This window comes from Physeter macrocephalus, chromosome 16 (genome assembly GCF_002837175.3).
Source record: "Physeter macrocephalus isolate SW-GA chromosome 16, ASM283717v5, whole genome shotgun sequence".
NCBI classification, from domain to species: Eukaryota; Metazoa; Chordata; class Mammalia; order Artiodactyla; family Physeteridae; genus Physeter; species Physeter macrocephalus.
Genome location: NC_041229.1, coordinates 46,599,257 through 46,611,358, shown reverse-complemented (window position 1 = coordinate 46,611,358; position 12,102 = coordinate 46,599,257). Strand labels below are relative to the sequence as shown.

General features: G+C 48.4%; 1 protein-coding gene across 2 annotated transcripts in view; it reads right to left on the bottom strand.

Annotated features, from left to right (window-relative positions):
• Nucleotides 1-12,102, bottom strand: part of ME3 (malic enzyme 3) — a 199,181-nt gene that overhangs the window by 55,312 nt on the left and 131,767 nt on the right. For both annotated transcript variants that reach the window (XM_028500996.2, XM_007124907.3), the window contains exon 5: nucleotides 9,260-9,335. In XM_028500996.2, coding sequence (XP_028356797.1) covers nucleotides 9,260-9,335 — 76 coding nt within the window. The remainder of the gene's footprint in view (nucleotides 1-9,259; nucleotides 9,336-12,102) is intronic.

Sequence of the window (12,102 nt, the reverse complement as noted above, 5' to 3'; positions counted from 1 at the left end):
GCCCTGTGTCTGGGTTTATTAATAAATCCAATCTGCAAAAAGCAGAGCTCCTTGTGACATCTGCTAGGGTCACTATTCCACGTGAAACCAGGAGGGTTCTCAAGGTGTACTGGGATTATCTTTGTGTTTTGGCAAAAAATCACCGAAGGCATAGTAGGTACTAGACATAGTACTAGTTCCAGGCTTACCTACTGTGAATTAACAGATGCTGATGGAGCTGATAGTGATGACAGAAATAATCATATGATAATGATGGCTATTCATTCCCTCATTCATTCATTTAATACATCTTTATGAAACACCTACTTTGCAAAAGACAGTGTGCCAAATCCTGGGGGAGGGAGGTTCACTTTGCTCATCTGTAAAAACAAGAATGCGCGGACCCAGCCCTCTAAAGGACTAATGGGCAAAAGAGAGATGGAACGTGTATAGTTATACTGACTCTGGGGGGAAAGTGTGAGGGCAGCGGAACAGCTCAAGGGCAGCAGAGATTGAGAGAAGGGAGAGGTACTTCCTGTAGGATAACCCTTCTTAGATGAGGGGACACACGTGCCACATCTTGGACAGGTGGAGATTATCCATTAGGGGTACAGCTGGGGAGAAAGGTACTTGATGCAAAAGGAAATTAAGGTTCAGGGTAGAAGTGGGGGGAATGTAGGCTGTGTGTGTGGGTTCGGGTCCCAAGAAAGGAGAGAATGGAAAGTCAGACTGCGAGGGGCCCTGAATATCAGGCCAAGAAGAACCCACCAGGGTGACAGTGAAGTTGTTTATAGGTCACCCCAACGGGCTCTCCAGCATTGGTTCCCTCCACCTCTAAATGAGTGGAGTTTATGGGGCCACCCAGCCCTCCACTGGAACCAGCTTTGGGTCAGGACTTAGGACCAGCTCTGAGCTGTGGCTGTCCTGGTTGGCCCCAAGCGTGGTGCCATGGGCACCGTAGAGGTCAGTTTACTCCACGCAGGTACAGTGGTGAGCACTGGCGACAAAGAGACAAAGACCCACTCCTACTGGGGAGGGTTTATGATCCAGCACCCACAGGCTCCGTGGGATCTTCTCTCTCCCAGGGTGAGAGCACACAGGGCTGTATTGCCTTTTGGTAGAAACAGGCGCAGAGACTCGTGAAACCACACCTCCACTGCTGGAAAGGGGGCTCCGGAGAGTGCAGCGGACCCATGAAGGTCGTGCTGTCCCCCTTAGATTGGTCTCCTGCATCTAGGGCGAGTGTCCCCGTCCTGCATCTCACTTGCTCCTCCCCGGCCCTGGCAGGGAGGCCCGTCTGGGATAGTTATCTGTGTTTCACAGGTGAGCAAACTGAAGCTCCTGGACCTTCATGTTCTGTACATATTTGTTAAGTATCAGCCAACCGCCAGGCACTGAGCTGGATGTTTCCACATCAGTTGTCTTAGAAATATTCGATGACTTACCAAGGGCACCTTGCTTGTGTATATGGCAAGTCGAGATTCTAATCAGGCTTCAGGTACCTGGTTCAGGGCTCTTTCTACAACCCCGCTGGACTGGGAAAAAGCACCTGTGCTCTTGGCAAAGTCCTGTCCCGCCTTGGTGCCACCCTCTTCTCAGCCTCTGACCCCCTGCTGGCAGCTCTCCCCAGTGAAGCCTGTGCCTTCATTCTGCGCCTCAGTGCCCAAACTCTGGGCATTTCTCTACCGTCTCTCCTAATCAAAGCCTCCTTATTCTGGTTCCCATTCTCTGAGATTTCTCTCTGCTGAGGGGCAGTGAGTGACACGGAGTTCAACAGAGGAAATCAGCTACGACTCCAGGGTGTTCTCCTTATAACTCTGGGGCCTTTCAAGATGGTAGCGGGGGGACTTCCCTGGCAGTTTGGTGGTTAAGACTCCACGCTCCCAATGCAGGGGGCATGGGTTCGACCCCTGGTTGGGGAACTAAGATCCCGCATGCTGCTCAGTGTGGCCAAAAAAAAAAAAAAAAAAAAAAAAAAAGATGGTAGCGGGGCTCTGCAGGGCCACCCTCCCAGCCTGGGGATGTCCAAAGGTGCTTGACTACATGCCTGACTCCTCCGAGGGAATGTCTCACCTCCATCTGTCATCCACTCTCCATCCTGTAGTGCTAATGGCTGGATTATTGCAACAGCTTCACAACCAGGCTCAAAGGCCTTTAGTTACTTCTAACTGTCCATAAAGGAGTCCAAAAGGCTTATCTCTTTAATGACAGGAACCCAACATACCTTCTGAAACTCTACACACAATTGCCCCCTCTAGCAGAACTGGCCTCACTCCCATCAGACACACTCTGAATTCACCAATAGTCTCTAGCCTCTCAGCCTCTATATTCCTGTCCCTTCCCGCTCTTTCTCCAGCAGTGCAAATCCTGCCGTTACAACCCAATGTGATTTCTCCTGGCACTTGCTGTATCTACCACGCACCTGGCCTGCTCAACCTTCCTGTCTGCCTGCCTGCCTTCTGCAAACACTTATTAAGTACCTACTGCTTGCCAAGCCCTGCATAGGTGCAATTTAAAAATCTGATGGTGATAGCATTTGGGTTCTTATTTAACATTTTTTAAAATGTACATTTAATCTCACCAAATAGCCTAAAGGTTAATGGCAGGGATTTTGGCATCTGATAACCAGTATTTGGATCTAGGTTCCTTGATAACCCACCAATATGTAATCTTGGGTCATCAGATAACTTTTCTGAGTTTTACTTTTCCATAAAATGGGAACAATAATAATGTCCAACTCGTCAGTTTGTTGTAAAGATGAAATGAAATAGTAAGTGTCTCATTTTAACCAGGTGCCTTGTGCCTTGTAAGTGATTGGCAAATGGTCACTGCTTGTATGATTATATTGATGGTTATTATTTGGGGCAAAGATTACATAGTAGAATTTTTAATTGTTTCAACTCTCTTTAGCTCAGCCTCACCATAGAAAGGCCGTGCAACAATCATATCTGTTAAATGAGTGAATGAAAAGGAAACCAAGGGGAGACCTTGGCAGCTTTTAAGAAAGCCTGGCCATGAGAAACTCAACAGCATTCTAACCTTGACATTGTCATTCATTCAAATGGCAAATACTGTCATCTCTAAGCAAACGCTTACAGCTCACCATCTGTCAGAGATTGCCACTTGGATGTCCAATAGTCCTCTCCAATCCTCCAAGTGCTTTACCAAATGAATCTGCTTTTCCCTTTTTCTCCTTTTCAACTTTCCACTTCTGCTGTCCTCCCTCACTCTGTTACCTCCTATCTCCCAGGCTCAAAACTGTCCAATCTACTTTGACTTCTTCTGTCATCAGTCATCCACAGTCAATTGGTCACCAAGTTCTGCTGATTTGACCTGCTTCAATTTTTCACTCCTGTTTCATGATCTTCCTCCCTATTGCTGACCTTAGACCAGCCCATCTGCGTCTCACTTGACCACTTTAGTGGTCCCCTGATTGGCCTTTCTATTCTTGACTTCTCCCTACTCCATTTCATTTTTCCAAAGCACACCCAGATTTGTCACGTTCTTGCTCCCAAACCTCCAGTGGCTCCTGACGTCTATAAAATAAAGCTCAAACATCCTCGACTGACATTTGAGGCCTTCCGTGGCCTACGCCCAAACTGCTCTTTGAATTTCCCCTTTATCCACTCCATGCTGCGTCCAAACTGAAATGCTGTTAATCTTTATAAAGTGTGTGTTTTCTTGACTACACGCCATTTTACACCTCAATCCCTATATCTCCTTGATCCAAACCCTACCATCCTTGAATGTTTCAAGGAACAATTCAAAAGGCACTTCTGTCCATGAAGCTTCCCTTCTGGAAGTTATCACTCCCAACTCGGCATTCCTATAGCATTTTCCTCTCCCACAGCACCTATCCCTTTCTTCCCTGTATTATAGTTATATATATTTCCTTGTCTTTCATAGCAACTCTTTAAGGGTAAGTAAAGGGTCTTGTCTTCTTTGATTCTTTAGCACTTAGCTTGGGGCCTGCAATGTGATATGAACTCAGTAACTGATGGACAATGTCATAGATCCAGCACAGAGAGCAAAGGCTCTTCTCCACGGGACTGGATTCAGAACTGGAGTAGATGAGCAAGTTCAGAGAGAAGAGGCTGCATCCTGTTTTTCGTGACGTCAGTGGAGCTAGAGCTGTGGGTCACTGGAGAAGTCGGGGTCAAAAGGCTGAGGGCAAACTTGAGCAGCATCCTGGGGTTTTAGAGCCCAGCAATAGCTACCAGTGGACTGGATCACAGTTTCCTTGTTAGGATGGCTTTTACAACTCATAACCCCTCTGTAGTATTTCAGATGGCGAGGAGGAGATTCAGACGACTGAGCGATGGTGCGGCCCATTCTTTCTCTGTCTGCCTAGCTTCTGACTTACTGCCACCTCCCTCCACCTAGGTGGATCCAATGGGGCTGACCCAGGACTGATTGGAGGATCATGCCTCCTTGCTTGCTCTGGCTCTGGTTTCCCTGGACTTGGAGCTTTGGGCATGGGCTGCCCATAGCACTGTGTGTGAGGCCCTCTCCTTCCTCCTGCTCTTTCTTCCTTCCCGCTTATCCTTCCCTTTCCTCCTCCTCCTCCTCCTCCTTTTTTCTTCCTCTCCACAACATAAATAATGCACAGTCCGTGGTCTCAAATCTTGGTTCCATCCCTTATGAGCAAAGCTGAGCTAACCTCTCAGCTTCCTTGTCTATAAAATGGGGATGGTAACAACCCCTGCCTCTTGGAGGCTCACTGGGAGAAGTCAATGAGTTAGTCTGTGCAGAGCACTTAGCAGAATGCTGGTGAGGTGGACAGGGTGCTGTGCCGCCCAGATTCCCCTTTTAGGAACGAAGGGGTTATTCCCCCAGTGGTACCCTCAGCTATGAGCCTATTCTGGGACTTTCCTCGACTGAAGAGAGCCACCTTGACCAAAGTCACACCCCATTCCCAGGGCAGCAGCCCACAACCAATGAATGATGGATGCAAGGGTACCAAGGCCCAGATCCCCTGGCCCAACTCAGGATGACTCTGAAGGACCATCCCTGCCCATGAGCCTCCTAGTGCGCTCAGCTTGGTCTTCCGATGGCTCCCACTTAGCCCAACCTCTCTCCCTCTTCCCTGTCCTGCTTCCTTTCCTTCTAGAGGCGTTGATCCCAAGAGCACTCCCGAACATGCCAATCTCCATCTCAGAGAATGTGTCCCAGGAAATCCAACTGCTGACACTGAGTGGGGTTTAACCCAGGGTGGGCGTGTGCATGACAGGCAGGCACTTAGCACTAACATCTGGTCCAAGTTTAAAGGCCCAAGTGGCTGGTGCCCAGAGGCAGGGGATGCTCCTTTGGCTCCAGTACTCGGCCAACCTCCCAGCACCTCCTCCCCAAAGCTGCTGGGACTGGGATGAAGGAGAGATTTAGGACCTTGGGAAAGCTCTTGGGGAGGAGGGCTTTTCTGAGCTGGGCATTCCTCCTGGCTCCGGGAAATGGCCTCTGTGGGAAAGAGTCAGAAAAGCAGTTCTCACTCCCCTTTGTGATTTATGCTGAAAAGCTCTGGGTGGGCCAGGCTGGCCTGTCCTCCCTGAGCAAGAGGGGCCACAAAACTTCATGGTCCCCAAGACCTGCGCTTTGACCTCACTTCCCTCACAGCCTACTCCTATTACATCTCAGTTGGCAGTTCCGCTTTCTGGCTGGGAAGCCACAGAAACTCAGCTTTTATCTCCTGAGTTGTTTCAGAAGCTTCTCTGAACTACCCCTCCCCTCCAGCCGACAACATCAGGGTCCAGAGATACCTGTGCCTTGAAAAACTCTGCCTGCCTGCCCTATTCAGAAGCTGGGGGGAGCGATGGCTCAGCAGCTGGGCTCTGGGTGGCATCATCACTTACTTGTGGGTGACTGTGGGTACCACTTAACACCAGCTTGCTCATCTGAGAAAAGTCACGCCCCTAGCCTACCCCTTCCGCAAGACCCACCTGGGGGGTTTCAGAAGCACTCCTTGCTCCACTCGGATCACAGTGTGAAAATCAAATGAAATACTGAAGGCGAGTCTCCATTAGCACCAAAGTACCATGAAAGGGATAAGAAGCAGAGATTCCCTACTTAGGGAAGGAGTTCTTCATCTCCTCTTTTAAAGGTAACTGGAGAAAACACACCAATAAACAAGAAAATCTGTGGCTTAGAACATTCTGAACCTTTGAAAGGGCAGCCCTGGAGTGAGAGGGAAGGACCGTCCAGAAAAAGGCCGGCGATGGGGCGGGGTAGGGACTGGGGCAACCCGATCAGTCCTATTTGACTTGTACACATGCCAAACTATGGGTCCAATATTCAGAGCTCCTGGTTTTTCTAGAGAAGTTAGAAATCCAGGGTTTAAAAAAATTTTTTCTTTTCAAATGAAGTCTCTTAATTTTAAAATGTTGTCCACGAATTCAGAATTTTCAAAAGTCACTTTAAATCAAACATCTCTAGGGACCAAATCGACTGGCTGCCCTTTTGTGGTCTGTGGTTCCCTGGTAAGGGGACCCCCTCCTCGGCCACCCTTAGGTGTCTGCAGTCTCTTCCCTGCACTGCTGTGTGTGCTACAGCCGCCTTGTCCACCTCCAGCAATGACAGTGTCCATTCAAGTGCCCTTCAGTGTTGTACAGACTTTACCATAGTTAATCCTCACAATTTCCTGTTGTGAGATCAGAGAGGTGATCCGCACACACAGCAGGTAAATGGAAGATTCAAGACCAGAACTCAGTTCTGCCTGGTTGCAAAGCCAGAGCTGACTCTTCTACATAGTTTCTGAGACTGACCTCTGGCCTCCTCCAAAGTGAAACAGGAGTATAGGATGGAGGGGGGGAGGTGGCCCCAGGCATTCACCCGTCCACTCTGGGGTACTGCAGGGTGAGTGGCCAACAAGTCACCCTGTTTGCTCCTCATCCTTGGGCTCCTGTCTTCGGCAGCACAGACAGTCTACTGTAATTGTTTCCAGGTCAGTCTCTCTAACTAGCCTGCAAGCTCCTTGAGGTTGGGCCTGTGCACCTTCTTTATCCCTGAACCCCCAGGGAACTCTTACAGAACAGATGTTACTAAATGGCTGTTGAATGCAACTGAATTAGATGCACTGGCCCAGATACCTACTCATGTTACTTATGCTTTTCCTAGAGGCTCTGGATGCTTCTCCTTGTTTGAGGCCTGCCGAGTTCCACCTCTCCCAGGGTGACCCCAAAGCCCTCATTTCTCTTTCTCTAAAATCACAACAGGTGCATCTCCATCTCTCTGGAGACACTTAGAACTTAGAAGGTTCTCGGAATATGTTGGTTGAAGTCCATGGATACTTAGCAGCCGAGGTTCTATTTTGAATTCATATCTTGATTTCCCAGTCAGAGTGACACAACGCGGGCTCGGGGTCTGTGTTTTTCTCATTCTACACTCCTCAAAGCAGAGCCCTGGGTGCAGTTTTGTAAAGTTACGCCCTGACAAGAGGAGTGATGGGGATCTGAAATCCAGCCCATGAGCCCCTCACCAAGGCCCTGTGCCAGCCTGGAGGAAGCAGCGCTTTTCTCTTACTGGTTAAAAGGGGGTGTCTTTTCATCTTATTTTTTAATTCCTCATAGCTTGCACAGAGGCACCATAGATGTTAGTACAGACCCCATCTCCCTGCTCCTGGCACAGGGCTGGTACCTGGTACCTGGAAGCTGTTCATCGTGTCCATCTACTGAGTTCATTCAACTCAGCAAGCATCTACTGAATGCCTACTGTGGACAAGTTTTACCACGGCTGAACTGTTCAGGAAGGAGGAAAGATTAGTCTGTAGGACCTCAGAGCATGTCCACACAGGGAAGGCTGGAGTTAACTTCCCATCGAGTGAAGTAGTTTCCCTTAATGTGCTCAAGATTTTGTTATAGATTCATCCTAGACACACCTTGGAAACTTGCTTCTTCTGGGACTGGGACCAAAACTTGCAGGGCCAAGGCCTGCATGTAACCAGAGTCTAAGCAGATAGGCAGGAAAGAAGAGCACAGGGCACATCACACCCAGACAGAGACGTATGAATTGAGCTCTTCACCGAGGCCAGGACTGGAGTCCAAGGGCCTCAGCTGTGGCTCAGGCCTGGCTGCTGAGAGCCAAGGTCTTGCCCTACTGGCTCTGGTTCTGAATGTCACCACACCCCCGAGAGGGCCAGAAGTGGGTGGGACACAAGGAGAGGTAGGTAGAGAGAAGCTGTACTCAGTGCCTGGTGGAGGGAGGTGGCCCAGGGAACTGGCAGGGACGGAAGGAGGGAGGGCCTGAGAGCAAACAACTCTCAGCCTTTCAGCATTGCCCCAAGAGGTACATATACTGGGCTTGGTCAGGTCCAACACCTCCCCTGCTCGAGAGCCAGAAATGCCCTCACCAAGCAGCCAGCAGATGTTCTGTAATTTCGCTTCACCCGTTTGTTTGCAGAAGTGACAATGATCTTAGAATCCAGAGTCCCTGAAACTCTTCCATAGAAGTCCCCCTGACAGGAGGAGATCTGGGGACACAGCCAGAGGCTAACATGTTTCTACAAAGCTTCACCAATTTTGCACTCTATATTATATCCTGTTTGTTACATATAAAAAAGTTTCCTTAAATGTTTCAAGTAAAATTGATGCTCCAGGAAACAGTGCCAGGTTCATTTTGTCACTCTGCATATGCGTCCCTTCCCGCCCGCCCAACACATACACTGCGGTGTACAGCCAGGTGTGAAGACATCGCTCATCATAAACCTTTTCTCTCGGTGCAGAATGTCCCTGTCCTCCATCTTAGTCCCTCCAATGCCTGACCGTCCAAACTCTACCCGTCAACTCAAGGCCTTGCTCCAATGTCACCTCTTCCACTAAGTCTTCCCAGATCCCCTTCAGGCTAAAAGTAATCTCTGCCTCCTTGAACACCCCCAGCTCTTCAGTGTGCCTTGTTTATCTCTGGTCAGCTTCCACCTGTTAATCTTTTGTGTCTCTGTCTTATTTTCCTCATGAAAAGTCAGCCACTTGAGAAGAGGGTCTATGTTGGATTTTTCCCTGAATCCACCATGGAAACTGGCAGTGTATATTCAGCAGGTACTCAATACATGCACTACTACTACTACTATTACTAATAATAGACATTTTCACATGGATGCCTGGTTAATGCAAGCCTTTACTCCGTGGCGCATTTGTGCTTGGCTGTAACTGGTCTATGGTCTGGGCCTGGGGAAGGGATGCAGTGTCTTGCCTTTAATGTTGTAATGGCCCATTTCATAGCTGAGAATGACTCTAGTCCAGGCTGAAAGGATTCATCCAACAATAGAGCAATATCAAAGAAAACAGGGCCATACCTTAATATTATCTTCTGGCCAAGAGTTCAGCATGGTTGCAAGATGGCCCTTGTCATGAATGGTGATAAACAGCCCACTGGGAAAAGAAAAACACATACACACAGAGAAACCAGTCAGACTAGGAACAGAGCAAAGAGCACAAGTACTGTGCATCACTGCATCAGTTAATTTTAACCATGGACCTGGGCAAAAGGGGTCCCTGCCCAAAGCCCCAGCAATGTAGAGAGCCCTGCTCTGGTTTTCCTCCAACTCTTCCCCTCCAGAGGGCAAAGAGGTCCATGGGGTCGAGGGGTGTACCCACCTGGAGCCTGTGTTCACAGAGCCTGTACCTTCCTTCCCCTCTCTAGATCAGGCACACAGGACCCCAGAATTCTCTGATGGAGTGGTCTCAAGGCTGCTTTTAGGGACTCTGTGAGCCTTTTCTCTGGGTCCTTCCTTCCAAGTACAGACTACACTGCAGTGGGTGGATCCCTAAGCCTGGGGCTATAACTGGTACTTGGACGTGTGGGTTGTGATGTCCAGACACTCGTACGCATGGCCTCTTGCAGTGGGGCATGGAGCTGGGGATAGGAAGAGGGGTGGGCTGCCAGCCTTGAGCCAGTTTTAGAGTCTGAGAATTCTAAATTCAAACTTGGCCTTCCAGACCATCATGAAGGTATATTTGTAAGGGTAGGAGGATGAGACATATTTTACTCAACAGTTTATTAGCCTGACTTAGAACTTTTCATGTTTAGACCTAAGTCTGTGGATCTGAATCTTCTATCCTGGGATCAGTGGTGAGAGAATATGTACCTGGGGAGGGGAGGTCGGGAATGGTGCAGAGGATGGCAAGTAGTTTGTACCACTTCCTTCTTTTCCTTTTTTTATCCAACGCACCCAAGAGGGAGACTCCTTTGACATGTGAATTGCCCAGGGCCAAATACTCAGTCTGTTTTTGTCAGTGTGAGTAGGTCGGGGAGGTGTGGGAGAACAGTTCCCTCTTCTACTTGCCTTGGCTAACTCAGAGAGCACTTCCAAAAAACGCTTGTCATGGCTTTAAGAGATGCTTTAATTTTGTGACCCATTATTTAAGTCATGCCCTCGTCAACACTGTAAACACCCATGGCCCTGCTCTTTGGTCTCACCAGTCTTGTAAAACTCTCACCCCTTGAGGAAACCCACTTTCTTCTCCCTGTGCATCTCCACCCAGGCAGCCGAAGGCGGGTGGAAACAATCCTACTACAGGGCAGACTGATGGGTGCCACCATCCACTCCTCCTTGTCAACCCACATAGACTCTCAGTACTGACCAGTCTCTGTGCCTACAGAGTTTCTCTGGTCAAAATTCACTCTTTCCAAAGACTGTTTCAAAATCCTCTGTTCCCAAACCTCCAACTGCCTCACCTTTCCCCCCACAACTGCCCTAGTGACCTTGTCTCTGATGTCACAGGAAGCATCTCTGTCAGTTTCCCACCAGTGAATCTACAAACTTCTGCATCCACAGCCAACCTCTTCATTCCTCTTGTTCCAGTGAAAATTACAGAGCCTCACACTGTTGATTATCCCTCCTCCCTCTCTCTGTCTCTCTCAATCTCTCACTCTACTAGATTTTCCATTAGCCCTAAAATATGCCCAAGTCCATCATCTTAAAAACTTCTGGCTTCTGGTAGTGACAGAGTCACTTGGACAGAATAACATTTCTGCAGATAACAATGATGAGATGGTTAACTGTTAAACAATTTATGTTATTGTTATGTTACAAAATTATTTTAAATTAAGGCAATGGAAGTTGGCCCCAAACCGGCAGACACTGGACGGGAATCTACCTTCGAAAGCAGGAATTCTGTCCTTTGAGATCTGCAAATTTGCAGCTCTTGCCTGAGAGCAGTCTAATCTGCAAGCAACTTGGGGCAGCAGAAAGCCAAAGTCTTACTAGCTTGAGGTGTCAGAGAAGTGAGTTGGAGCTGGAAGAGCAGTCAGGAAGTGAAGGGGAAAGTTCTGGAAGGGAAGGAGATGCAGAGAGGATGAACTTCCAAGTCTGTGTGTAAAACCTGCCCAGATCGCTGGCTGACCACTCAGGTATGCATACCCAAGGGCCTGGCAAAAAAAAAAAAGAAAAAAAAAGCTGCAGCTGAACGCTGAAAGAACCCAGCAGAGATTCCCATTGCTGCGGACCAGTAGGGACAGAGTTTGGAAGGTGAGTCTGGCCAAGTTAACTCCTTCCTAGAACAAAACTGACTCTTCTGGGGAACAAAACAATCCAGAGTTCACAGAATCTAGGGTACAGAGAGGTCCATTATAATAGTCTGCTTACTTTATACATGTTAGACATTTTCCATAATAAAAAATTTAAACAAAACAAGAAAAATACCGCCAAAGCCCGAACTACTCTTGACTTTCACGTTCCTTGCCGAGACTGTTCTTTCTCTCTCCTTCCTTCCATAGCCAAACTTCTTGAAAGTATTGTCTACACTAGCCGCCTCCATTTTGTCATCTTCCACTGAAACATGTCTTTTCTTAATATCGTGCTGCCAACACCGCTCTTGCCAAGGCCCCCGATGACCTCCACATCCCTAAATGGCAGCAGCTTTCTAGTTCCCATGTCCTTTGGCTTCTCAGCAGCATCTGACACTTTAAACCACTCCTCACTCGACCTCTGGCTTCTGTGACTCCACTCTCTGTGAGTTTTCTTCTGCCTCTCAGGCCGTTTCTTCTTAGTCCCTCATGCTGGGTCATCCCCCTATCAGGTGTTACAGTTCCTCAAAAACTTGCACTATCCCATTCTCCTCCTTACTTTTTTTTTTTTTTTTTTTTTTTTTTTTTTGTGGTATGCGGGCCTCCCTCTGCTGTGGCCTCTCCCGTTGC